The sequence below is a fragment of the Oncorhynchus masou genome, chromosome 26 (genome assembly GCF_036934945.1).
Source record: "Oncorhynchus masou masou isolate Uvic2021 chromosome 26, UVic_Omas_1.1, whole genome shotgun sequence".
Classification (NCBI taxonomy): domain Eukaryota; kingdom Metazoa; phylum Chordata; class Actinopteri; order Salmoniformes; family Salmonidae; genus Oncorhynchus; species Oncorhynchus masou.
In genome coordinates this window covers 17170446-17196345 of record NC_088237.1, presented here as the reverse complement: position 1 = coordinate 17196345, position 25900 = coordinate 17170446, and the positions used below count along the sequence as shown (strand labels likewise).

At 48.1% G+C, this 25900-nt stretch overlaps 1 protein-coding gene across 3 annotated transcripts in view; it reads right to left on the bottom strand.

The window, feature by feature from the left end:
• LOC135514900 (USP6 N-terminal-like protein) overlaps positions 1–25900 on the bottom strand; it is a 94800-nt gene that overhangs the window by 55813 nt on the left and 13087 nt on the right. For 2 of the 3 annotated variants that reach the window (XM_064938612.1, XM_064938611.1), the window contains one exon: positions 22341–22441. In XM_064938612.1, the coding sequence (XP_064794684.1) occupies positions 22341–22344 (4 nt within the window). In that variant the 5' untranslated portion in view covers positions 22345–22441. Of the gene's footprint in view, positions 1–578; positions 2351–22340; positions 22442–25900 lie in introns of those variants that run through there. The other variant, XM_064938609.1, reaches the window with a different exon arrangement.

Sequence of the window (25900 nt, the reverse complement as noted above, 5' to 3'; positions counted from 1 at the left end):
TTAAGGCCTAGATGTCTTTAAAATAACCCACCGCACAACCCATATAAAATCACGAGCCAGTAGCCTGAATGGGGATGCAGAGTGTTACGGCTCGAACCAGAGCCCACACCCAGAGCCCAGGTGATTCTCCTCAGAGTGTAGACTGAGCTTTTGGCAGTGAAAAGCATTAGCCAATCATTAGTGCCCACAGCCCAACACTGACCCCTCAGAGCTGGTCCAATCAGCAGACAGGACTAGATCGGGGTCACCAAGTGTCCCATTACCCCAGGGAACCTTCCTTCATTATTAATTACTCACCGGACACACACACACACACACACACACACCCCATAGCAACAGAGCTATTACAGCAGTACCTTTCTCTCTAGCCAACTCTCTCAAACACAGACACACAAGGGATCTGTCAGAAGTTAATGGCATTCATTCTGAGGGACACAGTACAGCTAATGTACAACACAGTCAGATACACACTCAGACAGACAGACAGACACACTCAGACAGAAGCACACACACAAAAGAAAGAAAGAAAGGCATTTCACTGTACTTGTCCATGAGACAATAAAACTTGAAACACACACCTCCGAATCTGGCGGCTGCTCTGCGTCGGGAGGGAGACACCAGCTCCCTGACCATATGAAGCACCTGCATGCTCATAGTGGGGAGGGGCCAACCATGTACACCGGGCGCGGGGAGCCCACTCTCGCCCTCCCGACAACCTCATCCCTCACAGGGTCCTCTGACATCATCCCAATGTCTTAAAAGTCAAGCCCATCTCATTCCCAGGCACCAGGTTTAGGGTCCACAGAGCCCGGATCTTTCCCCAGTCCTAGATCCTCTCTTTGGGGTGGAGTAGTAGCGGCAGCCCCTCAAGGTTCCAAGGATGATTCCAAGGTTAGCTTTAGCCTCCAGTTCCACCCAGTCATCCCTAAGCCTTTTTCCTCTCTGCTCCGATCCAACCTCTCTCTCTCCTCAGTCGCTCTCAGCACCAGCAGCAAGCCCTCAACACTCTCTTACGCGATCACACATGCACGTCCCTAGCACTCACGCACACTTTCTCTCCTACCCTGCTACATGTGAATATCTACGACAGTCACATTTAGGTCGACCTAGAGAGGCAGTCTGTTCTAAGAAACTGGAGGCAGTCTGCATCACTGCTCTTCCTCTCCTCTCTCTCCAGGGGTCAGCGGTTGTTCCTGTCCAGGTAGATGATCGCCTCCCGTCCTTCTACGGCTCTCACATGTCCAGTAATACCAGACCACCGCTCTCACAGGTCCATTAATACCAGACCACCGCTCTCACAGGTCCAGCAATACCAGACCACCGCTCTCACAGGTCCATTAAAATACCAGACCACCGCTCTCACAGGTCCAGCAATACCAGACCACCGCTCTCACAGGTCCATTAATACCAGACCACCGCTCTCACAGGTCCAGCAATACCAGACCACCGCTCTCACAGGTCCAGCAATACCAGACCACCGCTCTCACAGGTCCAGCAATACCAGACCACCGCTCTCACAGGTCCAGCAATACCAGACCACCGCTCTCACAGGTCCAGCAATACCAGACCACCGCTCTCACAGGTCCATTAATACCAGACCACCGCTCTCACAGGTCCAGCAATACCAGACCACTGCTCTCACAGGTCCAGCAATACCAGACCACCGCTCTCACAGGTCCAGCAAATCCAGACCACCGCTCTCACAGGTCCATTAATACCCAGACCACCACTCTCACAGGTCCAGGTAAAGCAGACCACCGCTCTCACAGATCCATTAATACCCTGACCACCGCTATCACACACAATGTCATCTCAACCCGACGGCTGGGAGCTGGAGGTCGTTGGTTTGTTAGCTGCCGTTAGCTGCTCTTCTGAGACTCTCCGGTTCAGTGGAGAGAGATGGTGTGTTCTCTTTCCCCAGTCGGTGCTCCCACACACAGAACACACTCTTATCTTGTTCGGCAGAGGCAATAGAGGTGAACACGCACCCAGCTCTCAGGAACACAGGAAGGAGACTGTCAGATCTCTCTCTCTCTGTTGCTCTCCCTCTCTGTTCAGAGAGCTGTGCTGTAGGAGTTCACCTGGCTGGCAGAACAGAGGAAGGTGGTTTGGATCAATAGCAGCAGTATCCCTGCTCCAAAGACACGCCACTCTGCTCACATCCACAGCTAGCTAGCTCACTGGGGTACGGCAGTCAGTCCACCCAACTCTCATTGTTCTCTCGCCCTGTTTATTACTCTCTCACTTCTCCCTCTCTCCCTGTGCACTGCTCTCTCCCCATCTCGCTGTTCCTCTCTTGTTCCCACCCTCGATCTCTCCTTCCAAATTGATTTAATGGGAGTACATCCTCATTCACGGACAGCCTCGCTCTCCCCCCTCTGCCTCAATCTCTCCCCTCCCTCCCTCCCTCCCTCCCTCCCTCCGTTTTTCTCCCCCTCTCTTTCTCCGTTGCTCCCCGCTTAGTAACGACGCCCTGCTCCACCGTCACTCTGAAGCCTGGTACATGAACAGAACGGGAAAATACAGGAAGTAAAAACCAGCTGTATGTGATCATCAGTAGTTGTCTCTCTCTGTGTGTGTCTGAGTCTCCCCCCGTCTCGGTGTCTCTCCTCATGTCTCCCCCTCCGTCTCCCCATCTCCCTCCGTCTCTGCCTTTGGCTCCCTCTCTCCATAACACTCTCGATATCTTCCCCTCTGTCTACCTCCACTAATTTCCTGCACTCATCTTTCTGTTTATAATGGTTAATCAGAAGAGAGCCATGGTGCTCTCCCAGAAGCATGTCTGGTGCGTTAAACCTGCCAATTCAGGCAAACAAACATGTAATGATGTCACATAAGGCTTACTTCATTATTCAATGTTTTTAAATTATTTTCACTCCATCAGACGTACTTCAACTCTTTTCTTTCCTGTTATGTATTATCCAGAAATTAATTTCTCCAGTATGAATGCTTTTCACCCTCTGCATGAGAAAACCATGGAGATATAAGGTGATGCCATTCAGTTACAGAAGATCATACATCATTGACACATTTCATTGACCTTGCAAAGAGATGACTCATACATGCACAAAGGTGGGAACCTGCACGCAGACACACATCTACACACACCCTCAACCCAAGGATAGTGTGTAATGGGGCAGCCAGTGTCATTCTTTATCCTAATGACATTACCCCACAAAGACACACACACACACACACTTCTTTAACTCTGCATGCACAACAAATAAAGCTGTGCAAGAGTGTGTGTGCAGTCCTCCTAAGGCATTGATTTATTAGGCCCAACACTATAGAGCACTGTCGCTACGCCTCAACACCTTCCGGAGACACCTGAAACCCCCCTCTTCAAGGAATACCTAGGATAGGATAAGTAATCCTTCTCACCCCCCCCTCCCCCTTAATGATTTAGATGCACTATTGTAAAGTGGCTGTTCCACTGGATGTCAGAAGGTGAATTCACCAATTTGTAAGTCGCTCTGGATAAGAGCGTCTGCTAAATGACTTAAATGTAATGTAAATGTAAATGTAATAGAGCACTGTCGCTACGCCTCAACACTATAGAGCACTGTCGCTACGCCTCAACACTATAGAGCACTGTCGCTACGCCTCAACACTATAGAGCACTGTCGCTACGCCTCAACACTATAGAGCACTGTCGCTACGCCACAACACTATAGAGCACTGTCGCTACGCCTCAACACTATAGAGCACTGTCGCTACGCCTCAACACTATAGAGCACTGTCGCTACGCCCCAACACTATAGAGCACTGTCGCTACGCCCCAACACTATAGAGCACTGTCGCTACGCCCAACACTATAGAGCACTGTCGCTACGCCCCAACACTATAGAGCACTGTCGCTACGCCCCAACACTATAGAGCACTGTCGCTACGCCTCAACACTATAGAGCACTGTCGCTACGCCTCAACACTATAGAGCACTGTCGCTACGCCTCAACACTATAGAGCACTGTCGCTACGCCTCAACACTATAGAGCACTGTCGCTACGCCTCAACACTATAGAGCACTGTCGCTACGCCCAACACTATAGAGCACTGTCGCTACGCCCAACACTATAGAGCACTGTCGCTACGCCCCAACACTATAGAGCACTGTCGCTACGCCCAACACTATAGAGCACTGTCGCTACGCCCAACACTATAGAGCACTGTCGCTACGCCCAACACTATAGAGCACTGTCGCTACGCCTCAACACTATAGAGCACTGTCGCTACGCCTCAACACTATAGAGCACTGTCGCTACGCCCCAACACTATAGAGCACTGTCGCTACGCCCAACACTATAGAGCACTGTCGCTACGCCCCAACACTATAGAGCACTGTCGCTACGCCCCAACACTATAGAGCACTGTCGCTACGCCCCAACACTATAGAGCACTGTCGCTACGCCTCAACACTATAGAGCACTGTCGCTACGCCTCAACACTATAGAGCACTGTCGCTACGCCTCAACACTATAGAGCACTGTCGCCACGCCCCCAACACTATAGAGCACTGTCGCTACGCCCCCAACACTATAGAGCACTGTCGCTACGGCCCAACACTATAGAGCACTGTCGCTACGGCCCAACACTATAGAGCACTGTCGCTACGCCTCAACAATATAGAGCACTGTCGCTACAGCCCAACACTATAGTGCACTGTTGCTATGCCCCAACACTATGCTGCTGATGCTATCTATCTGTGACCCTGACATACTAGGAGTGTGGGGCCCATCGCAGAGATAGAGCACCACCTCTAAGTCCCCTGGACAAACACACACACCGATGCAACACAGTGTAGTGGACTTCAGCGTTTATTATCGAGTCTTGCTGGTCCCCATCTTCTGCAGTTCCTGTGTGCTGTCATATGCTGTCTTAATATGATCAACATAAACCTATAGAGCACTGTCGCTACGCCTCAACACTATAGAGCACTGTCGACTACGCCTCAACACTATAGAGCACTGTCGCTACGCACCAACACTATAGAGCACTGTCGCTACGCACCAACACTAAAGAGCACTGTCGCTACGGCCCAACACTATAGAGCACTGTCGCTACGCCTCAACACTATAGAGCACTGTCGCTACGCCTCAACACTATAGAGCACTGTCGCTACGCCTCAACACTATAGAGCACTGTCGCTACGGCCCAACACTATAGAGCACTGTCGCTACGGCCCAACACTATAGAGCACTGTCGCTACGGCCCAACACTATAGAGCACTGTCGCTACGCCTCAACAATATAGAGCACTGTCGCTACAGCCCAACACTATAGTGCACTGTCGTTATGCCCCAACACTATAGAGCACTGTCGCTACGGCCCAACACTATAGAGCACTGTCGCTACGGCCCAACACTATAGAGCACTGTCGCTACGCCTCAACAATATAGAGCACTGTCGCTACAGCCCAACACTATAGTGCACTGTTGCTATGCCCCAACACTATAGAGCACTGTCGCTACGGCCCAACACTATAGAGCACTGTCGCTACGGCCCAACACTATAGAGCACTGTCGCTACGCCTCAACAATATAGAGCACTGTCTCTACAGCCCAACACTATAGTGCACTGTTGCTATGCCCCAACACTATGCTGCTGATGCTATCGGTCTGTGACCCTGACATACTAGGAGTGTGGGGCCCATCGCAGAGATAGAGCACCACCTCTAAGTCCCCTGGACAAACACACACACCGATGCAACACAGTGTAGTGGACTTCAGCGTTTATTATCGAGTCTTGCTGGTCCCCATCTTCTGCAGTTCCTGTGTGCTGTCATATGCTGTCTTAATATGATCAACATAAACCTTTCTGACTAAGATAACCAAGGGAAATAAAGGTGTGTATGTGTGTGTGTGTGTGTGTGTGTGTGTGTGTGTATCTGTACTGACCAAAGGCGTGCAAAGCAAGAGAGGTAAAGAGAGGAATGGATTGATCTCCTGTCGATTTAGGAGACGTACAAAGGCGTAAATTCACAGTCTCCCCCCTCTCCGACGGCCCCTCAGCCCTGGTCATAAGAGGGCCAGTCATACACACATCAAATCAATGGCCACTCCACGGCGCTCTGTTCACAACTGCCTGACTGGGAAATGACAGATAAGTCCTTCAAAGCTGGGGAAACATCACCTCTTCAATCGAGGAGGAAGATAGAGTTCAGCCTGTCAACAGTCCTCAATCTATGAATCAGCAAAGGCTAGAAGGAACTGTCAATGTGGGTTTTGGGGGGGTTTCGATTGAGGACACTCAAGATGGAGGACACTCAAGATGGAACACACGGTAGAGGCCAAGATACCAGAAAGTGTCTCCAGAGACGAGGGAGGGATGAAAGGGAGAAAATTGAGAATGAGAAATGGGGAGAAAGAGCGAGCAAGGTAGGAGAAAACTAAATAAGAAACGGCAAATAGACTGATAGACAAAGAGGGAAAGGTTTGCAGAGGCTCATTTTCACTCACTGAAATCAGTCAAGAGACGTCTCCAATTTCAGCAGTCCAACATGAATACAGCTCTTTGATCGCTGTCTGTTTGCTGCTAGACAGTAGTAACTCCAATTTCCCGAAACATTCCCTCTCTCTCTCCCTCCCTACATGCATCTCTCTCTCCAGCAGGTTCACTCCAGGTCGAGCTATCTGACAAGGGGGCTAATGCACAAACAAATCAACATGACAAAACACTGAAAACAGCCAGTCGCTGTTAGCGTGGACTGGTAGGAACACACTGTAGAAGGCCAATAAGTACAGGAACTTTACACGAACAGTGTGTTGTATTCTGCACTAAACCGGCTTCCCTTACTCATCTCCTAACTTCCATGAACACGGATCTGACAGGTCAAAACAACATGATAAATCCCAGTCCCCGGTCCCTTCCCCATCCCTCCTCTCTCCCTTTCCTTCATCCTTCCTCTGTTCTGGCTCTGTGCCACAGGGCGCGAGGGAATGGAACACGGGGGGCAGGCTGGAAAAACATCACTGGGCTCCCTCACACTTCCTGTTTGCACCGTGTCACTTCCTGCTCTCGGGGTTTAACTTTCCAAACAATCAAGAGACTGCTATTATTCCACTGACTACTGTCCTGCTGCATACCCACACTGCTTTGAGTCTCCAAACTCTACAATGACATCTGACCTTTCCTCATCTCTGAGTACTTTCAGTCCTCACCCAAACCAGTTCTGGCCACTGAACCTCTCACACCTCACTCTTACACTCTCAAAGACCACTCCCACATCCAAGCCAGTCCTCCCCCTCACCCAAACCAGGCCTCTACCAAAGTATACTCATCATCCCAAACCTGGCCTCACCCCTCATGCCTACATCTGTCCCTCCCTCTAACCCCATACTTTCCCTCTGGCAAGCCCAGTCTGTCCTTCACCCTACCCTCTGTAGCCAGAGTGACCTATATGCCACGGCATGTACAGAGCATCTGCTGTGGCCTTTTACAGGATGGTGAGAGAGTCAGAGAGCCATAAAGGCTCTCTATGGGGAGAGCTGAGCAAACAGATGTGTGAGAGAGTGTGGTGTGTGTGTGTGTGTGTGTGTGTGTGTGTGTGTGTGTTAGGAGGGTGGAGTTGTTTACATGCCAACAGTAAAATCAGCAGCTGCTAAAAACAGTGGAGCACTTGAGGTAGAGGTGACCATGATGTGTAGTCGTGCTGTGAGAGTTTATGAACAATACCCATGATGCTCTGCTCAGGCACGCTCGCGGTCAGCCAGCCGTTCATGAGTCTTCAGGTCTATCCTGGTTTGACATTGGTCGATACGATGCGCGTCGTTCGTCATCGGTTGATGGGTTGCACGCCATTTGTCAGAGTGTGTGTGTGCGGTTACTCAATGCTCAGTACGGTGTGTGTGTCATTTGTTATTGGTCATAGGGGTGGGGCCAGCTTGCCAATGCTCAGTAGGGTGTGTGTGTCATTTGTTATTGGTCATAGGGGTGGGGCCAGCTTGCCAATGGTCAGTGGAGGTGGGGGGGGGGTATTGGTCACGAGGTGTAAATGGTTTGGCCATTTGTCACAGGGTGCGGTAGGGTCGTTTCTCATTGGTTAAGGTGTGTTGTGTCCTCGCCACTAGGGAGAGGGGAATGACTGCCTGAGCGCCAGCTATTTAAGAGCGTTCCAGCATACGCTGCAGTGTAAGCCATGTGTGTTTAACAGCTCACCTGTGTGTGATATGCAGTCACCTCATCACAATTACACCAATGTACACCACAAATGTGTGTGTGTGTGTGCGGGTCCTGGAGGTACAGATTTACGAGCCCCATTCATAAACCGCGGGTACATAGAAGACAGCGTACCGCTTTCGTTTGAACAGCCACGTTGTTTATATGAGGCTTTCAAGGCAAAACACGACGCAAGTAAACCGCCAGTTTGAGCTAGATGTTTGAACACATGGGGTTCTGGTCAAAAGTAGTGTACTATATAGGGAATATGGTGCCCTTTGGGATGCGCCCTGAGAGAGTGGAATAGCGGCGTGAGTAAATATGATGTGAATGAAGGCCCAGCCTGTCTCGGTTCTATACATAGTGCATGACCCAATCTGTCTGAACTCAACTCCAACACATGAACTATTGAGAGGTTCAACTTTGTGAGGAGCAGCAGGGTGCCAGGGTAGAGCTGGGAGTAGAGATCACCATGGCAACATGCAGACTACAACGCCCATGATAGGCCAACAACCAGCCTCATGGTAGTAGAAAAGTCACCACAATTACTGTGTGTGTGTGAGAGAGTGTGGAAGAGAGAAATGCTAATTGGTAATAGAATTGACTAATTCTATGAAAATTAGTGTCAGTAAGTGTGTGTCTGTGTGTGTGTGTGTGTGTGTGTGTGTGTGTGTGTGTATAAAAACGTTTTACTATACTTGTGAGTAACAGAACTAAGTTCTCACAAAAATAGTAAACCAACTAAAATTCAGAAGTAAGGACAATTTGCCAGTCCTCACTTGTAAAAAGGCTATTTTAGGCTTAGGGAAAATAGGGCATTGAATGGGAAGGAATAGGTTGGTCCCCAAAAAGTCCTCACAAGTATAGCTGAGTGTTTGCACGTGCAAGTACGTTCGCATGAAAGATTGGGCTTCTGTCTGTCTGTCTGTCAGTCAGTGTGTACTGTATGTATGTGACCAAGTGTGTCTGTCAGTGTGTACTGTATGTACAGTGGGGCAAAAAAGTATTTAGTCAGCCACCAATTGTGCAAGTTCTCCCACTTAAAAAGATGAGAGGCCTGTAATTTTCACCATAGGTACACTTCAACTATGACAGACAAAATTAGGGGAAAGATATCCAGAAAAATCACATTGTAGGAATTTTAATGAATTTATTTGCAAATTATATATGGTGGAAAATAAGTATTTGGTCACCTACAAACAAGCAAGATTTCTGGCTCTCACAAACTTCTTCTTTAAGAGGCTCCTCTGTCCTCCACTCGTTACCTGTATTAATGGCACCTGTTTGAACTTGTTATCAGTATAAAAAGACACCTGTCCACAACCTCAATTTTTAATTTTTGTAATTTTTTTGGTAATTTTACCTTTTTTTAACCAGGAAAGTCAGTTAAGAACAAATTCTTATTTTCAATGACGTCCTGGGAACAGTGGGTCAGCTCGGGGGTTTGAACTCGCAACCTTCCGGTTACTAGTCCAACGCTCTAACCACTAGGCTACCCTGCCGCCCCTCAAACAGTCACACTCCAAACTCTACTATGGCCAAGACCAAAGAGCTGTCAAAGGACACCAGAAACAAAATTGTAGACCTGCACCAGGCTGGGAAGACTGAATCTGCAATAGGTAAGCAGCTTGGTTTGAAGAAATCAACTGTGATAAATCTTCCTCGATCTGGGGCTCCACGCAAGATCTCACCCTGTGGGGTCAAAATGATCACAAGAATGGTGAGCAAAAATACCAGAACCACACGGGAGGACCTAGTGAATGACCTGCAGAGAGCTGGGACCAAAGTAACAACACACTATGCCGCCAGGGACTCAAATCCTGCAGTGCCAGATGTGTTCCCCTGCTTAAGCCAGTACATGTCCAGGCCCGTCTGAAGTTTGCTAGAGAACATTTGGATGATCCAGAAGAAGATTGGGAGAATGTCATATGGTCAGATGAAACCAAAATATAACTTTTTGGTAAAAACTCAACTCGTCGTGTTTGGAGGACAAAGAATGCTGAGTATGAGCATCCAAAGAACACCATACCTACTGTGAAGCATGGGGGTGGAAACATCATGCTTTGGGGCTGTTTTTCTGCAAAGGGACCAGGACGACTGATCCGTGTAAAGAATCAATGGGGCCATGTATCGTGAGAGTTTGAGTGAAAACCTCCTTCCATCAGCAAGGGCATTGAAGATTAAATGTGGCTGGGTCTTTCAGCATGACAATGATCCCAAACACACCGCCCGGGCAACGAAGGAGTGGCTTCGTAAGAAGCATTTAAAGGTCCTGGAGTGGCCTAGCCAGTCTCCAGATCTCAACTCCATAGAAAATCTTTGGAGGGAGTTGAAAGTCTGTGTTGCCCAGCAACAGCCCCAAAACATCACTGCTCTAGAGGAGATCTGCATGGAGGAATGGGCCAAAATACCAGCAACAGTGTGTGAAAACCTTGTTAAGACTTACAGAAAATGTTTGACCTCTGTCATTGCCAACAAAGGGTATATAACAAAGTATTGAGATTAACTTTTGTTATTGACCAAATACTTATTTTCCACCATAATTTGCAAATAAATTCATTAAAATCATACAATGTGATTTTCTGGATGTATTTTTTCTCATTTTGTCTGTCATAGTTGAAGTGTACCTATGATGAAAATTACAGGCCTCTCTAATCTTTTTAAGTGGGAGAACTTGCACAATTGGTGGCTGACTAAATACTTTTTTGCCCCACTGTATGTGTGTGTGTGTCAGTCAGTGTGTACTGTAGGTATGCGTGTGTGTCAGTCAGTGTGTACTGTAGGCATGCGTGTGTGTCAGTGTGTACTGTAGGCATGTGCTAGAGGTCGACCGATTAATTAGGGCCGATTTCAAGTTTTTATAACAATCGGAAATCGGTCTTTTTGGGCGCCGATGTGCCGATTTCTTTTATTTTTATACCTATATTTAACTAGGCAAGTCAGTGAAGAACATATTCTTACTTACAATGACGGCCTAGGAACAGTGGGTTAACTGCCTTGTTCAGGGGCAGAACGACAGAATTTCACCTTGTCAGCTCGGGGGATCCAATCTTGCAACCACAAGGAGACTGCCTGTTATGCGAATGCAGTAAGCCAAGGTAAGTTGCTAGCTAGCATTAAACTTATCTTATAAAAAACAATCAATCAATCATAATCACTAGTTAACTACACATGGTTGATGATATTACTAGATATTATCTAGCGTGTCCTACGTTGCATATAATCTGACTGAACATACAAGCATACAAGTATCTGACTGAGTGGTGGTAGGCAGAAGCAGGCGCGTAAACATTCATTCAAACAGCACTTTCGTGGATTTTGCCAGCAGCTCTTCGTTGTGCGTCAAGCATTGCGCTGTTTATGACTTCAAGCCTATCAACTCCCGAGATGAGGCTGGTGTAACCGAAGTGAAATGACTAGCTAGTTAGCACACGCTAATACGTTTCAAACGTCACTCGCTCTGAGCCTTCTAGTAGTTGTTCCCTTTGATCTGCATAGGTAACGCTGCTTCGATGATGGCTGTTGTCGTTGGGTTCCTGGTTCGAGCCCAGAGAGGAGCGAGGAGAGGGACGGAAGCTATACTGTTACACTGGCAATACTAAAGTGCCTATAAGAACATCCAATAGTCAAAGGTTAATGAAATACAAATGGTATGGAGGGAAATAGTCCCATAATTCCTATAATAACTACAACCTAAAACTTCTTACCTGGGAATATTGAAGACTCATGTTAAAAGGAACCACCAGCTTTCATATGTTCTCATGTTCTGAGCAAGGAACTGAAACGTTAGCTTTCTTACATGGCACATATTGTACTTTTACTTTCTTCTCCAACACTTTGTTTTTGCATTATTTAAACCAAATTGAACACGTTTCATTATTTACTTCAGGCTAAATTGATTTTATTGGTGTATTATATTACGTTAAAATAAATGTTCATTTAGTATTGTTGTAATTGTCATTATTACAAATAAATAAATAAAAATTGTCCGATTAATCGGTATCGGCCCTTTTTGGTCCTCCAATAATCGGTATCGGCATTGAAAAATCATAATCGGTCGACATCTAGTATGTGTGTGTGTGCGTCAGTCAGTGTGTACTGTACGCGTGTGTGTGTCAGTCAGTGTGTGTGTGTGTGAGTCAGTGTGTGTGTGTGTGTGTGTGAGTCAGTGTGAGTCTGTGTGTGTGTGTGTGTGTGTGTGTCAGTCAGCGTGCACTGTACGTATGTGACCGAGTGTGTGTCAGTCAGCGTGCACTGTACGTATGTGACCGAGTGTGTGTCCCCAGCCCAGAGTGTGTGTCCCCAGCCCAGTGTGTGTCCCGTGTCCCTGCTCCGCTGGTGAGATGCCCTGAGGACAGCTCAGAGGATCCATCTCCTCCTGCTGCTGTGTTTACTGCTAGATGTAATGATAATCCTGGGAGGCTTCCTTCCTGTTCCCCTCATCGACACACACTACGGCCCTAGGAGAACAGCCATCATAGCATCATCATCTGCAGAGAAAAGCAGAGGCAGGCAGAGAGCGAGAGAGAAACAGGAAGCCAGGTCAGTCTAGTGGGAGACTTGGTTCCATTGTGAAAACAGAAGTGAGACTACGGCTCCACAGGAGGAACTGAGATCAGAGGATATGGGAGAGGACATAAACACTACTGTGCTAAAGCCCAAAACATAACACTAGAATACTGCACTGCAGCAATGGACACAAGCAATACAGCAATGCTGGTACCTCTATACAGTAGCAGCAATAATCCATAGCAGCCGGTTGCTCCGATTATAGACGGGTTGGTTGTTAAGCAACAAAAACCAACGCAAATCAGACAGGGTTGGCTTAGAAAGTTGACCCTGTAAACTATATTTTGTCTCCAATGTTCATTGAAAACAAATACATTTCACACCAGGAGCACTCATCTCTCGAATACATCGTTAAAGTTGTTGGTTAGCTAGCTAGCGAAATGTAGCCATATTAAAAATGACATCAGTCAAAACACCTAAACAAAAAAACATGGTATCAGGAACAAGATACAACGAGCTGAAACGCACCACCTACGATTCCCCACATGGCAGCTTGTCATTGTTGCTAACCAACTGGCCATCCAGAACCACAACACACCGCCCTCCGCCCCACAGAAGCGTGCGCACCGTTGTCATGCCGTTGTCAGCCAACCCATCTATATCTACTACAAACTGCCCTGCCTGTTAGAGGTGACACCTTCAACGTGAGATAAATCATTTACATTTTGTAGAAATAAGCTAAAACACTGTACTAACACCTATGTGGACTCTCCCATACTCAACCTTCTCAACTTGTTCAGGACACGGCCCAAGTGGGATAGACTAGTCCAACCTGTACCACACAAATTAGCTTTGTCCCTCTGACAAATACTTCTCACTCTAGTAATTATCCCTGTGACATTGTGTCAGTCGGAGGGCCTGCTGGAGTGTCGCTGTGCTAAGCAGAAGAGCTGTCCTGTCCAGAGACATAGCAGGCCTGGCCCTACACCAAGAGACAGAGAACCAGGGGTTGCACACTTTATCAGTGCCGACATTTCCCATGTTAGATTGTATAGCCCTAGACTGGGCCAAGATAATGGACTAGAGGCCAACTGCATTTAACCAGGGCCAAGGATTAGCCGGTTAGAGTTCTGGAGCCTGGATTTGCATTCAGAACATTTTTATTCAGTCAAAGTGTGTTCCAGTAGCCTGTTAACACCTGTTGTCATGGGGAACATGCTATCAGGCTGTCAGCAGGCTGTCAGTGAGCAGTGGTAGCCAGCATACTAGGCTAGCGGTGCTGTCTCAGTGCCCAGCAGATGGAGACCAGATGAGGCTTTAGAGGAGATAATGACCCTGGTCTGCACCACGCCTAGCCACTGTGGACCCAACAGCACGCTAGCTACCGAATGACATCAGATCAGTTCTCAGCTCAGCGACAGAGGGGGCAAAGACAGAGAGAGAGAGAGAGACAGCGGAGAGAGAAGAGAGAGAGAGAGAGCGATACTAGGAGATAATGTGACCTGTTGCCACAAGAAAAGGGCAACCAGTGAAGAACAAACACCATTGTAAATACAACCCATATTTATGCTTATTTATTTTCCCTTGTGTTCTTTAAACATTTGCACATTGTTACTGTTTACTGTTCATTTTGATTGTTTATTTCACTTTTGTATATTATCTACCTCACTTGCTTTGGCAATTTTAACACATGTTTCCCATGCCAATAAAGCCCCTTGAATTGAATTGAATTGAATTGAGAGAGCGGAGAGAGAGGCAGAGAGAGAGAGGTGCAGAGAGAGAGAAGGCAGAGAGAGCAGAGAGAAAGAGAGCAGAGAGAAAGAGAGGGCAGCGAGAGAGGGCAGAGAGAGAGGGCAGAGAGAGAGGGCAGAGAGACAGGGCAGAGAGAGAGAGAAAGAGAGGGCAGAGAGAAAGAGGGCAGAGAGAGCAGAGAGAAAGAGGGCAGAGAGAAAGAGGGCAGGGAGAAAGAGAGGGCAGGGAGAGAGAGCAGAGAGAGAGGGCAGAGAGAGAGAGCAGAGAGAGAGGGCAGAGAGAGAGCAGAGAGAGAGAGCAGAGAGAGAGAGGGCAGAGAGAGAGAGAGAGAGAGAGCAGAGAGAAAGGGCAGAGAGAGAGAGAGGGCAGAGAGAGGGCAGAGAGAGAGAGAGGGCAGAGAGAGAGAGGGCAGAGAGAGAGAGAGGACAGAGAGCAGAGAGAGAGGGCAGAGAGAGGGCAGAGAGAGGGCAGAGAGAGAGAGAGGGCAGAGAGAGAGAGAGGGCAGAGAGAGAGAGAGGGCAGAGAGAGAGAGAGGGCAGAGAGAGAGAGAGGGCAGAGAGAGAGAGGGCAGAGAGAGAGAGAGGGCAGAGAGCGAGAGAGGGCAGAGAGAGAGACAGAGAGAGAGCAGAGAGGGCAGAGAGAGAGAGGGCAGAGAGAGAGAGAGGGCAGAGAGAGAGAGAGGGCAGAGAGCGAGAGAGAGGGCAGAGAGCGAGAGAGAGGGCAGAGAGCGAGAGAGAGGGCAGAGAGTGAGAGAGAGGGCAGAGAGAGAGAGAGAGGGCAGAGAGAGGGCAGAGAGTGAGAGAGAGGGCAGAGAGTGAGAGAGAGGGCAGAGAGTGAGAGAGAGGGCAGAGAGCGAGAGAGAGGGCAGAGAGAGAGAGAGGGCAGAGAGTGAGAGAGAGGGCAGAGAGTGAGAGAGAGGGCAGAGAGCGAGAGAGAGAGAGAGAGGGCAGAGAGCGAGAGAGAGAGGGCAGAGAGAGAGAGAGGCAGAGAGAGAGAGAGAGAGGGCAGAGAGAGAGAGGCAGAGAGAGGGGCAGAGAGCGAGGGCAGAGAGAGAGAGAGGAGAGGGCAGAGAGAGAGAGAGGGCAGAGAGAGAGAGGAGAGAGGGGCAGAGAGAGAGAGAGAGAGAGAGAGGCAGAGAGAGAGAGAGAGAGGGCAGAGCAGAGAGAGAGGGGCAGAGAGAGAGGGCAGAGAGAGAGAGGCAGAGAGAGAGAGGGCAGAGAGAGAGTGGGCAGAGAGAGAGAGGGCAGAGAGAGAGAGGGCAGAGAGAGAGGGGCAGAGAGAGAGAGGGCAGAGAGAGAGACAGAGAGAGAGCAGAGAGGGCAGAGAGAGAGAGAGAGGGCAGAGAGAGAGAGAGGGCAGAGAGAGAGAGCAGAGAGGGCAGAGAGCGAGAGAGAGGGCAGAGAGAGAGAGAGGGCAGAGAGCGAGAGAGGGCAGAGAGAGAGAGAGAGGGCAGAGAGAGAGAGAGTGGGCAGAGAGAGAGAGAGCAGAGAGAGAGAGAGAGGCAGAGAGAGAGAGAGAGGGCAGAGAGCGAGAGAGGGCAGAGAGAGAGAGGGGGCAGAGAGAGAGAGAGGGGCAGAGAGAGAGAGAGAGGGCAGAGAGAGAGAGAGGGCAGAGAGAGAGAGGAGAGAGAGAGGGCAGAGAGAGAGAGAGGGGCAGAGAGAGCAGAGGGAGCAGGGAGAGAGCAGAGAGAGAGAGGGCAGAGAGAGAGGGGCAGAGAGAGAGAGGGCAGAGAGAGAGAGGGCAGAGAGAGAGAGGGCAGAGAGAGAGAGAGGGCAGAGAGAGAGGGGGCAGAGAGCGAGGGCAGAGAGCGAGGGCAGAGAGAGGGCAGAGAGAGCAGAGAGAGAGAGCAGAGGGAGCAGGGAGAGAGCAGAGAGAGAGAAGAGAGAGCAGAGAAAGAGAGCAGAGGGAGCAGAGGGAGCAGGGAGAGAGCAGAGAGAGAGGGCAGAGAGAGAGCAGAGAGAGAGAGGGCAGAGAGAGAGAGAGGGCAGAGAGAGAGAGAGGGCAGAGAGAGAGAGAGGGCAGAGAGAGAGAGGGCAGAGAGAGAGAGGGCAGAGAGAGAGAGAGGGCAGAGAGAGAGAGGGCAGAGAGAGAGAGGGCAGAGAGAGAGAGGGCAGAGAGAGAGAGGGCAGAGAGAGAGAGGGCAGAGAGAGAGAGGGCAGAGAGAGAGAGAGGGCAGAGAGAGAGAGAGGGCAGAGAGAGAGAGAGGGCAGAGAGAGAGAGGGCAGAGAGAGAGAGAGGGGCAGAGAGAGAGAGAGGGCAGAGAGAGAGAGAGAGGGCAGAGAGAGAGAGAGGGCAGAGAGAGAGAGAGGGCAGAGAGAGAGAGAGGGCAGAGAGAGAGAGAGGGCAGAGAGAGAGGGCAGAGAGAGAGAGGGCAGAGAGAGCAGAGAGAGAGCAGAGAGAGCAGAGGGAGCAGGGAGAGAGCAGAGAGAGAGAAGAGAGAGCAGAGAAAGAGAGCAGAGAGAGCAGAGGGAGCAGGGAGAGAGCAGAGAGAGAGAAGAGAGAGCAGAGAAAGAGGGCAGAGAGAGAGCAAAGAGGGAGGGCAGAGAGAAAGAGGTCAGAGAGAGGGCAGAGAGAGAGAAGAGAGAGCAGAGAGAGCAGAGAGAAAGAGAGGGCAGAGAGAGAAGAGAGACAGAGAGAGAGCAGAGAGGGCAGAGAGAGAGAGAGGGCAGAGAGAGAGAGAGGGCAGAGAGAGGGAGGGCAGAGAGAGAGAGGGCAGAGAGAGAGAGAGGGCAGAGAGAGAGAGGGGGCAGAGAGAGAGAGAGGGCAGAGAGAGAGAGGGCAGAGAGAGCTGAGAGAGAGAGCAGAGAGAGCAGAGGGAGCAGGGAGAGAGCAGAGAGAGAGAAGAGAGAGCAGAGAAAGAGGTCAGAGAGAGGGCAGAGAGAGAAGAGAGAGCAGAGAGAGCAGAGAAAGAGAGGGCAGAGAGAGAGGGCAGAGAGAGGGCAGAGAGAGAGAGGGCAGAGAGAGAGCAGAGAGAGGGGGGGGCAGAGACAGAGAGAGAGAGAGAGAGAGAGAGAGGGGGGGAGACATATTTCCCTCAGATTACACAGATCCACAAAGAATTCGAAAACAAATCCAATTTTGATAAACTCCCATATCTACTGGGTGAAACACCACAGTGCTCCACCACAGGAGCAAGATTTGTGACCTGTTGCCACGAGAAAAGGGCAACCAGTGAAGAACAATCACCATTGTAAATACAACCCATATTTATGCTAATTTATTTTCCCTTGTATACCTTAACCATTTGTACATTGTTAAAACACATATATATATACACACATATATATATATATATTATATATATATAATATGACATTTGTAATGTCTTTATTGTTTTGAAACTTCTGTATGTGTAATGTTTACTGTTAATTTGTATTGTTTATTTCACTTTATATATTCACTTTATATATTATCTTCCTCACTTGCTTTGGCAATGTTAACACATGTTTCCCATGCCAATAAAGCCCTTGAATTGAATTGAGAGAGAGGGGGGGGCAGAGACAGAGAGAGAGGGGGGGGGGGCAGAGACAGAGAGAGAGGGGGGGCAGAGACAGAGAGAGAGGGGGGGGGGCAGAGACAGAGAGAGAGGGGGCAGAGACAGAGAGAGAGAGAGGGGGCAGAGACAGAGAGAGGGGGTGGGGGGCAATGGCAGAGAGAGAGAGGGGGGCGGCTGGTGATAGCTAGACATCTGGTAACATTCATCACTCCCCCTTTCATCTCTACCTCCATAACCCAGACATGTGAAGTGTCTGGATTGTTTATCAAACACGGCTGGTCAGTAGGGAGAGGGGGTGGAGAGAGAGAGAGCTAACATACATCACCCCCCCTTTCATCTCTACCTGGCTGGTCAGTAGGGAGAGGGGGTGGAGAGAGAGAGAGAGGGGGGGCAGAGACAGAGAGAGAGGGCAGAGAGAGAGAGAGAGAGAGAGAGAGAGAGAGAGAGAGGGGGGGGCAGAGACAGAGAGAGAGGGGGGTGGGTGGGGGGGGCAGAGACAGAGAGAGAGGGGGGCGGCTGGTGATAGCTAGACATCTGGTAACATTCATCACTCCCCCTTTCATCTCCACCTCCATAACCCAGACATGTGAAGTGTCTGGATTGTTTATCAAACATGGCTGGTCAGTAGGGAGAGGGGGTGGAGAGAGAGAGAGCTAACATACATCACCCCCCCTTTCATCTCTACCTGGCTGGTCAGTAGGGAGAGGGGGTGGAGAGAGAGAGCTAACATACATCACTACCTGGCTGGTCAGTAGGGAGAGGGGGGTGGAGAGAGAGAGAGAGCTAACATACATCACTACCTGGCTGGTCAGTAGGGAGAGGGGGTGGAGAGAGAGAGAGGGGGGGAGAGAGAGAGAGCTAACATACATCACTACCTGGCTGGTCAGTAGGGAGAGGGGGGTGGAGAGAGAGAGAGAGCTAACATACATCACTACCTGGCTGGTCAGTAGGGAGAGGGGGTGGAGAGAGAGAGAGGGGGGTGGAGAGAGAGAGAGCTAACATACATCACTACCTGGCTGGTCAGTAGGGAGAGGGGGGGGAGAGAGAGAGAGAGCTAACATACATCACTACCTGGCTGGTCAGTAGGGAGAGGGGGGTGGAGAGAGAGAGAGCTAACATGCATCACTACCTGGCTGGTCAGTAGGGAGAGGGGGTGGAGAGAGAGAGAGAGAGAGCTAACATACATCACTACCTGGCTGGTCAGTAGGGAGAGGGGGTGGAGAGAGAGAGAGGGGGGTGGAGAGAGAGAGAGCTAACATACATCACTACCTGGCTGGTCAGTAGGGAGAGGGGGGTGGAGAGAGAGAGAGCTAACATACATCACTACCTGGCTGGTCAGTAGGGAGAGGGGGGTGGAGAGAGAGAGAGCTAACATACATCACTACCTGGCTGGTCAGTAGGGAGAGGGGGTGGAGAGAGGGGGTGGAGAGGAGGAGAGGGGGTGGAGAGAGAGAGCTAACATACATCACTACCTGGCTGGTCAGTAGGGAGAGGGGTGTGGAGAGAGAGAGAGCTAACATACATCACTACCTGGCTGGTCAGTAGGGAGAGGGGGTGGAGAGAGAGAGAGGGGGGTGGAGAGAGAGAGCTAACATACATCACTACCTGGCTGGTCAGTAGGGAGAGGGGGGTGGAGAGAGAGAGAGCTAACATACATCACTACCTGGCTGGTCAGTAGGGAGAGGGGGTGGAGAGAGAGAGAGAGGGGGGTGGAGAGAGAGAGAGCTAACATACATCACTACCTGGCTGGTCAGTAGGGAGAGGGGGTGGAGAGAGAACTAACATACATCACTACCTGGCTGGTCAGTAGGGAGAGGGGGTGGAGAGAGAGAAAGCTAACATACATCACTACCTGGCTGGTCAGTAACCAAAGGGCCTGTGGTTCCTTTGTTAACTCCACTACTGAAAGACCTCTACACTAACCAAAGGGCCTGTGTATAAGCATTCACAGTTCAGCCATTTCAAGGCTAAGACAGAGCTACCCTTCACTGTGAGTACGCATGTTTCACATTAAAACAGAAAGCAGGGTTTTTTTAAACCAATTGCTCAAAGCACTTTACAAAAGCCAACATCTTGTATCTGTCAAAACTTTGTGAGATGCAGAGCCAACCTCTGTCCTCTCCCTCTGTCCTCTCCCTCTCCACTATTCCTTTCCAAATGCACAGGAAATGACTCCATCCAGAACGAGTCATCCTCCATGGGCCGTCGCTCATTAGCAGACTCGTTAGAGAGAGAGAGCAAACCCCCCCCCCCCTCATCTCCCCATCCTACAGGCTAACGGGCAGGTGGAGGCTAATTAGGGTAATTAACTAAGGGATATCAACGAGGGCACAGTCACTGATTGAATTTAGCAGACAGATAAATTATAAAAAGGGATGAAACAAAGCCGTTTTATCCCAGAGCACATTGGGGGTCCCGGAGTACAACACTATCAGCTTCTCCCGTGGGGTTACAGCAGAGTGTTATGTTAGTGCTTGTTGTTTTGGTGCAGCCTGACCGACTCTGTAGCTGTGCTATTTGTGTTCTGACTGAAGTGAGGGATCAAAGCTGGGAAGGCCTTGCAGCATTTATCAGAGCAGGAGAAGTGATAGGCTACGCAGGGCCTGAGCACAGAACATAGAGACACACACACACACTTTTCTGATACACACTCGGGAACTTTGATACGTCTGTAGAATATATTATGTAAAACAATAGAAAGAAAAATGTGGCTAATCAAAACATGTATCTTTTCTATAATCATGTTCATATTTTTCAATAGTCAAATCAAAATAGTACTGGTGTCACAGAGCTGGAGAGCTTCATATGACAGCAACATTTACTTTGTAGAGATGAAACACTATGGCGTCTTAAAGGAGGCCTGGGCAACTTCAATTCTGATTTAATATACTAATGTCAACAATCTTTCCTCCAAAATACACACACGCTGCTCTGTGAATTTTACTTTATATATATATATATAGAGATATATATATAGAGATATATATATAGAGATGTTTTTAGATACTTTCATGAGGAATCACCAGGTGTGGTCCAAGAGTGGTTGGTCCAAGAGTGGTTGCCCACCCAGTTCTCTCCTAACCCTCCTAGCCCAGCTCTGCAGTGTGAGAGCACAGAGGTAGTAAGCTATAAATACCTGCTTAGCACCACGTTCCCGGCAGGTGTCTCTCATCTGTCACTATCAATTATATTTTCATCCATCACTCACAATCAGACACCTTGTGGACCGTGAGCACAGACCACGAGCACGCGCACGCTGTCCCACGCTTCCCCTGCATGTTTATGAGCCTTGGAGCGTGCAGAGGAAAAGGCAGTAGTCGAGTTCACTCTCTCAGCACTCCCCTCCACAGCATCTGGCTAATCCAATCACCTTACAGTAAAACACCACACATGCACGGGGTTGCCCCGGTAACCAACGAGCAACCCTTCAGCACCAGCCAGAGACCAAGCCTACTCAGAGCACTGCAGATAGAAATCAACTGTATGGAACAGACATGTCTATTATAGTAGAACGTGGACATACTGGACAATCAGGCCAGCTCTATGCAATACATTCTATCTGAAATGCTCTTAAATATTTTTTGCTTTGTTGAATCTGGAATTCGACTTGATAAAGAGCCGTGAGAAAAGTCCCTTTGAAAGAAGATATCCAGATAACAGCCAGATAACTTTGTTTGTCCAACGTTCTCGTCCTACGTGGACGTACCTTTTCATTCCATTGATACCGCTAACTTAATTCACACTCAGCAAAACATGCACACACACACACACACACACCCGAAGCTCTTAATTATTGCCCATGTATTCTGAGCCAAGACACATTCCAAGTGCAATATCTTAACATAGAACTGAGCAGAAGCTCAGACATGGTGTGATTCACAGCTCACTTCTCCATAGAATGCAGCATGTCCCATTAGACACGGTCAGATTCAACACCATGGACAAAGACGGCCCGGGCACAGCTGTACACACACACGGAGTGTGCCTCCTGCTACACACAATGCCCCTTCCTATCATGCATTGCGGGGCTGGTTGATGGGTGATTGCCGTGGCGAGTCAAGGACTCAGCACTCTCTCCTCTCTGCCATATGGTTCAGCCACAGGGAGCAGGAGGTGCAGACAGACTGAGCCCATCTAACACCTCTCCACATGAAGCATCCACTATGCCACATGTAGTGGAGCGCTGTGGATCACAGAAGCATAGCAAGGAGCTACTTCTCTTTTCTCCAGCTTCTACCCAGACGGGTACATCAAATAGCTACCAACGATAAAAAGGACTTTTCCCACTAGTGAGCTGAACCGAACAGTGTGAAACCGTGCAGGCCGGAACAGTACGGGTCAGGCCGGCTAGACGGTGTGAGAAGGGTCGTGACCTATGATAGCCCTGGCTGTGTTGTTGAGGGGCATGGTGAGGGGTTATAGGTACTTACTCATAGTGGAGGCCGGGGGCGGGGAACAGGGCAGGGCCCAGGCGGGGTTTTGGACAGGTGCGGTCGTTCTCCACAGGTGCCCTCCTAGAGGCACTCATGACCTGCAGAGAAGGAGAGGAGTCATTCAAATGAGCGGAGACCAAAACCAAACTAAGTAGGTTCTCAGACACAATTTTAATGTTTCAGGGACAAATGCGTAAGGTTTTTAGAGGCAACAGACTGTCAAGAAGACAAATCATTATAACGTTCAGAAATATCATGTTGTCTTTCATATGGAGGAATCACATTAGGCCTGCGTCATTGACTCTGCGATGGGTACAATCTATCCTATGTCCTGTCCACCTCACTGCCATACACCCCTGGAGTGACGTGCTCCATGACACAAACACACAGTACGTGCAGGGTACACACACACACACACACACACACAGATGAAGTGGGTCAGAGACGATAGTTGGCATGATTATTAGTGTCATCATTGAGTTAGTAAGACAGGGTGCGGTGAGAATGACCAGGCCTGTGTGTGTGTGTGTGTGACCAGGCCTGTGCGTGTGTGTGTGTGTGTGTGTGTGTGTACCCATAAAGGCCCAGCCACCGGCCCACCAAACTAAACCTGTCTGGTGACAGTGGTGTTCCTCTGTGGTGGGGTAATAACAGGTGATTGGATAGTGCTGCAGATGCAAGCCAAGCAGTGGGAGGGAGGGGTCAATTACCTGGCTCATGTTGCCATGACACAACAGGGCAGAAGCCACAGAGGATCTGATTCTTCCTAGAGACCTCTGCTATTGGTCGAGCACAGGTCAGAAAAACACTTAAAGATGGAATCACCATAAGGGGAAACAACTCCACTGTTCGCCCCCAGCGCCTTAGTCATTGTTTTGTTGATGAAAACAGGGGAGAGGAGAATTCAGTAGTGTGGTTAAATAAATTGCAATGCATATTCTGCTGTCCTAATGTGTGTGCAATTTTGTCAGAGGGGGAAAAAAGTATTTGTTGTTTGCAGTGATTTCCCCATTGTTGTAATTTCCCCATTGTTGTAATTTCCCCATTGTTGTAATTTCCCCATTGTTGTAATTTCCCCATTGTTGTAATTTCCCCATTGTTGTAATTTCCCCAAACAGACATTGCAGTTTCACCAATTAAGGATTCCAGCTTTAATTAACAGAAGACAAACAAGCACTGAACTAGTTTCATGTGTCAATCCAAAAATGCCAATACTTACAACTGTGTTCATGAATCCATGTTGTAAATATTAGGGGTATACACAGTGTACAAAACATTAAGAATACCTTCCTAATATGGACTTGAAAGTAGTCAAAATAAGTAGAATTGGTCTCAAAGATGGTGGAAAGAGATGTTCCTAATGTTTTGTACACTCTGTATATCAATGAGATTTGCTTTGCGCATCTAATTATATAATGACATTTTTCTTTGTGCATGTAATTGTGATGACAAACTAATGTGATTTTGAAATGATTCTTATGTGATTTGTTTTTAGAGCCCATGGGGATGGTGTTGAAAATTAGCAGTAGCTAAAAATGCTCATGCAATGCATTGGACGATTGGTTAATGTGTTTGTACTGGTCACTATCCAAATATGTATTTATTTAACAAAACACACACAGTTGAAATCGGAAGTTTACATACACTTAGGTCGGAGTCATTAAAACTCGATATTCAATCACTCCACAAATTCCTTGTTAAACAAACTATAGTTTTGGCAAGTTGATTAAGACATCTACTTTGTGCATGACACAAGTAATTTTTCCAACAATTGTTTACAGACATATTATTTCACTTATCATTCCAGTGGGTCAGAAGATAACATACATTAAGTTGACTGTGCCTTTAAACAGCTTGGAAAAATCCAGAAAATTATGTCACGGCTTTAGAAGCTTCTGATAGGCTAATTGACATAATTTGAGTCAATTGAAGGTGTACCTGTGGATGTATTTCAAGACCTAATTTCAAACTCAGTGCCTCTTTGCTTGACATCATGGGAAAATCAAAATAATTCAGCCAAGACCTCAGAAAAAAAATAGTAGACCTCCACAAGTCTGGTTCATCCTTGGGAGCAATTTCCAAACACCTGAAGGTACCACGTTCATCTGTACAAACAATAGTACGCAAGTGTAAACACCATGGGACCACACAGCCGTCATACCACTCTGGAAGGAGACGTGTTCTGTCTCCTAGAGGTAAACGTACTTTGGTGCAAAAGTGCAAATCAATCCCAGAACAAAGGCAACGGACCTTGTAAAGATGATGGAGGTAACAGGTACAAAAGTATCCATATACACAGTAAAACAAGTCCTATATCAGCAAAGTCCTATATCACCAAGGAAGAAACCACTGCTCCAAAACCGCCATAAAAAAGCCAGACTACGGTTTTCAACTGCACATGGGGACAAAGATTGTACTTTTTGGAGAAATGTCTTCTGGTCTGATGAAACAAAAATAGAACAGTTTGGCCATGATGACCATTGTTATGTTTGGAGGAAAAAGGGGGAGGCTTACAAGCTGAGGAACACCATCCCAACCGTGAAGCACAGGGGTGGCAGCATCATGTTGTGGGGATACTTTGCTGCAGGAGGGACTTGTGCACTTCACAAAATAGATGGCATCATGTGGAAGGAAAGTGATGTGGATATATTTAAGCAACATCTCAAGACATCAGTCAGGAAGTTAAAGCTTGGTCGCAAATGGGTCTTCCAAATGGACAATGACCCCAAGCATACTTTAATGTTTTATTTAACCAGGTAAGCTAGTTGAGAACAAGTTCTCATTTACAACTGCAACCTGACCAAGATAAAGCAAAGCAGTGTGACAGAAACAACAACAGAGTTACACATGGAATAAACAAGCGTACAGTCAATAACACAAGAGAAAAAAGAAAGCCTATATACATTGTGTGCAAATGGTGTGAGGAGTTAAGGCAATAAATAGACCATAGAAGCAAAGTAATTACAATTTAGCAGATTAACACTGGAGTGATAGATGAGCAGATGACGATGAGCAGATGATGGTGTGTAAGTAGTGATACTGGTGGGCAAAAGAGCAGCAAAGTAAATAAAAACAATATGGGGATGAGGTAGGTAGATTGGGTGGACTATGTACAGCTGCAGTGATCGGTTAACTGCTCAGATAGTCTCCAGCTTCAGCAATTTTTGCAATTCGTTCCAGTCACTGGCAGCAGAGTGTGTGTGTGTGTGTGTGTGTGTGTGTGTGAGGTCAACCGATTATGATTTTTCAACGCCGATACCGATAATTGGAGGACCAAAAAAAGCCGATACCGATTAAATCGGTCGATTTTTTTTTTTTTACATTTATTTGTAATAATAACAATTACAACAATACTAAATGAACACTTATTTTAACTAATATAATAATACACCAATCAATTTAGCCTCAAATAAATAATGAAACATGTTCAATTTGGTTTAAATAATGCAAAAACAAAGTGTTGGAGAAGAAAGTAAAAGTGCAATATGTGCCATGTAAGAAAGCTAACGTTTCAGTACCTTGCTCAGAACATGAGGACATATGAAAGCTGGTGGTTC